At 61.0% G+C, this 3,590-nt stretch overlaps 1 protein-coding gene across 1 annotated transcript in view; it reads right to left on the minus strand.

The window, feature by feature from the left end:
- SIPA1 (signal-induced proliferation-associated 1) overlaps nucleotides 1-3,590 on the minus strand; it is an 8,679-nt gene that overhangs the window by 3,917 nt on the left and 1,172 nt on the right. Inside the window, exons 2-6 of the mRNA XM_006771701.2 lie at nucleotides 3,376-3,585; nucleotides 2,389-2,516; nucleotides 2,127-2,303; nucleotides 1,046-1,220; nucleotides 34-137 (exon numbers count right to left, since the gene is read on the minus strand). Coding sequence (XP_006771764.1) covers nucleotides 34-137; nucleotides 1,046-1,220; nucleotides 2,127-2,303; nucleotides 2,389-2,516; nucleotides 3,376-3,585 — 794 coding nt within the window. The remainder of the gene's footprint in view (nucleotides 1-33; nucleotides 138-1,045; nucleotides 1,221-2,126; nucleotides 2,304-2,388; nucleotides 2,517-3,375; nucleotides 3,586-3,590) is intronic.

Below are 3,590 nucleotides of genomic sequence, written 5' to 3' on the forward strand. Positions count from 1 at the left end.
AAGCCCCGACACCCCCACCCCAGCCCCTCACACCTGCTGCTGATTGTTGGGGGTGTAAGGCAGCATCGTGGACACGTGGAACATGACCTCGTGGTCCTGGTACACGGTGTACAGCGAGTGTGTGCCCGTGGAATCCGCTGGGACACAGGGAGAAAGGGCCGTCTGGGGGACTTGCCGACCATCTCTGCCCCGAGTCGGGAGCCTCGGTGCCCCCACCCCGCAGGTGGACAGCCCCTTCATGCCACCAGCCCGTGTCCAGGCCACGAGGCTTCCCTCCTTGGCGGCTCCCTTTCCCCTTCCCCCACAGGTTCCAGCCTCCAGCCTGGGGTCAGGTTGGGGTGTTGACAGAATGAAGACAGAAATAAGAAATGGCCTGCTAAGAGGGAGGCAGGACAGATGTCCTAGGGGAGGACAGATGTTGGCCAGGCACCAGCACGTGTGGAACAATGAGAGTGGAAGGCAGGCAGGAGGTGCTCCATAAAAACACCTCCCAGGGCCTGGGCCTGTCCGGCTAGGAGGCAGGCGCTCTCCGGAGTGGAATGTGCGTTTGATGGAGGGGGTGGTGCCTCCAGACCACCTTGGCCCCAGCTCAGTCCCAGCCCCTCCTCCAGCCCATGGGTTTGCCTGTACAGCCCCTGACCCATGTCCCCAGCCACCCAAGGAACTCTCCACTCCTGGCCCCACCCCTAGGACAATATGAGACAGAAAAGTGACAAGACAGTTGGTTCTCACCAAGTCATCCTGCCCCTCAGCACAGGGCTGTCCCCACCCTCCACCCCCAGCTTCCTGGGTCTCAGAGGATATTTTTCCATTGATTTTTCTTTTTTTTTAGAGAGAGTGGAAGGGAGAGGGAGAGAGAGAGAGAGAGAGAGAAACATCGATGTGAGTCCCAACATCGATTGGTTGCCTCCCACACGCGCCCCAGGGCTGGGGATTGAGCCTGCAACCGAGGTACGTGCCCTTGACCAGAGTCAACCCTAGGACCCTTCAGCCCACAGGCTGATGCTCTACCCACTGAGCCAAACCAGCCAGGGCTGGGTCTCACTTTTGGTGTCCAGCTGGGCCCGGTAGCTCTCAAAGCCTTTGAGCCGCACCACGTCGCCCAGCAAGGTGAGGAACTGCATGAAGGCGGGTCCTGCCTCCTGGTTGTTGTACATCTCCTCTTCCGAGCCCTGGCCCGCCCGGCAGTACAGGATGCCCACCTTGCGCTGGAAGCTCAGCTGGGGGACAGGGAAGGCACAGGCAGAAGACACAGGCCTCAGTCCCCCCGCACCGGGTCTTGGGGAATGGATGGGACGCTGGCCTGGAGGCCGGGCTGCCCTGATGCCCAGCCCTGAGCGCCGGCCTCTCTAAGCCAGCTGTGTCCTCGCCCATCAAGTGGGTTTTGTGTGTCCGCTCCCAGTGCTCAGGAGGGTAGAGGAGGTCCCAGGTGGGACAGCACTGGGAGGGGTTGGCTCTCCTGTGTCCACAGAGGAGATGATTCATGGACAGAATCCTAAATACCGTGCACTCATCTCGATATACATTCACATCGTCATCCTCCTCATCTCAAAGCTAGCCTGTCCCCTGCTCCCTCAACCCCAGCACCCCCACCCCAGCCTCTGGCGGCCTTGCATCCCAAACCACCTCTGCTCCCTGTGTGCTCCCGGCTCCTTTCCATCTGGGGTTCACTGCACAACTCAAGGCACTGTGGCCCCACACAAACAAGACCCATCTCCCTCCAGCTCTGGGCTCCCTTCTTCCTGCTAATCCTGTCTAACCATCGTCCTCACTTTAATTTCACCCCCCGCCCCGACTCCTGCAGCCCCACTTCCACCCCAGCTCCTAAACCGCGACTCCCTCCCAAATCCATCGGATCTTAAAGCACCTGCTCTCAGGCAATAGGTCTGGGCCGGGCCCAGTACCTGCATTTCTAACAAGCTCCCAGGTGATGTGGATGCTGCTGGTCTAGATCTTATTTATAGAGGCCGGGCTCCAGATGACCTCTGCTACCCTCTCTGAAAAGCCAGCTTCGCTGGGGTTACATTCCTGTCCAGGATCAAGGTCAGGGCTAGGTGTACGAGAGCTGGGCAGGCTGGGTTCAGACCGGGTCTAGGGATAGGGCTGGGGGTGCCCCGGCCACTCACCACTTGCTCGTCCAACGTGAGCAGTGTGCGTGGCACCTTCGGTGAGGCTGAGCCGAGGCGCAGGCAGGTGGGGCTCAGCCTGGGCGCCACATGCTCCAGAAGCTTCCTCGGGGACAGGCCCCTCGGGGGCCCTGGAGGCAGCACCTCCTCCGAGATGGTGCCACGGAGGGTCCGGAGCTGAGGAGAAAATGGAGGGGCGCTCAGAATACATACGGGTTGTTGAGGATGACATCCGCGGTCTGACCCCATGACCCTGGCCCACCTGCGTGGTCCGCACGATGATACGGTAGCTGTGCAGAGTGCCCCCTGCGCTGCCCTCCTTCTCCTCCCGCCGCAGGCTCACTGCCACCGGGCCCAGCACCTCATCCAGTCCGAAGAAGTTCTGGTGTTCTGAGGGGCCCCAGACAGTGGGGTGACTAGTCCTGCCGCCCGCCCAGCAGTCCGCCCTCATTGGACCACACCCACCACCAAATCCCTCTCTTAGGCCCCAACTCATCACCTAGTGCAGACCCTACCAGTGGTTCTCAACCTTCCTAATGCCGCGACCCTTTCATACAGCTCCTCATGTTGGGGTGACCCCCAACCATAACATTATTTTCGTTGCTGCTTCATCACTGTCATGTTGCTACTGTTATGAATCGTCATGTAAATATCTGATATGCAGGATGGATTTTCATTGTTCGCGACCCACAGGTTGAGAACTGCTGCCCTAGACTAAGGCCCACCCCTCCTAAGCCCGCCCACATTTTACCAAGCCCAGCACCTGCCCTAGACCCCAGGCCCTAAGCCCCTCCCCGCTGCATCCCGACCTATCACACCTTGTCCCGGATCCAGGGGGCCAATGCCTGCCTTCTCCTCGCCTAGACCCTGACAGGACCCTGCCCACCAGCTCACAGTCTCCAGGATGTGTGGGGCCCTCCCTTCTGGACACAGACAAGAATCAGGTTCTGGTTTGCGGGGTTTTCAGGCCTCAGTGTTCACCTCACCGAGACGCAGATAGGAAATCTCTCCCCAGCCCAGAGGAGTCTGAGGCGGAACCAGATGGAAGGAGAGGGGCGTGCCTGGCGGTGGGTGGAGGCGGGGTTGGCTAGGGAGGTGGTTAACGCTGGGCCCAGCAGAGCAGCCCTGGCCCAGCGGCCCAGCCTAACCCTTGTCTGGCCAGGGACTTGACAGGGAAAGGCCGGCTCTCGAGTCTTACTGTGTGCACCGCAGTGACGGGACCGCCGCCCTGCCTGGGGCCTGCCCTCACCTTTGTTGTAAAAGTACTTGCGGTAGTAGCCGGCGCCCAGGTCGGCGTGCTCCAGGCTGTAGGCTGAGGTTCGGTTCTGTGGCTCCTCCAGGACCGACACGGCCGCGTTGGGCAGCGCGGGAGGCACGGGCGGGGACACCGGTCCACCCAGGCCCAGCTCGCCCTCACCCCCGAGCTCACTCACAAAGCCAGGCTCCTCAAGCAGCAGGTCTGAG

Source organism: Myotis davidii, unplaced genomic scaffold (genome assembly GCF_000327345.1).
Source record: "Myotis davidii unplaced genomic scaffold, ASM32734v1 scaffold425, whole genome shotgun sequence".
NCBI lineage: Eukaryota > Metazoa > Chordata > Mammalia > Chiroptera > Vespertilionidae > Myotis > Myotis davidii.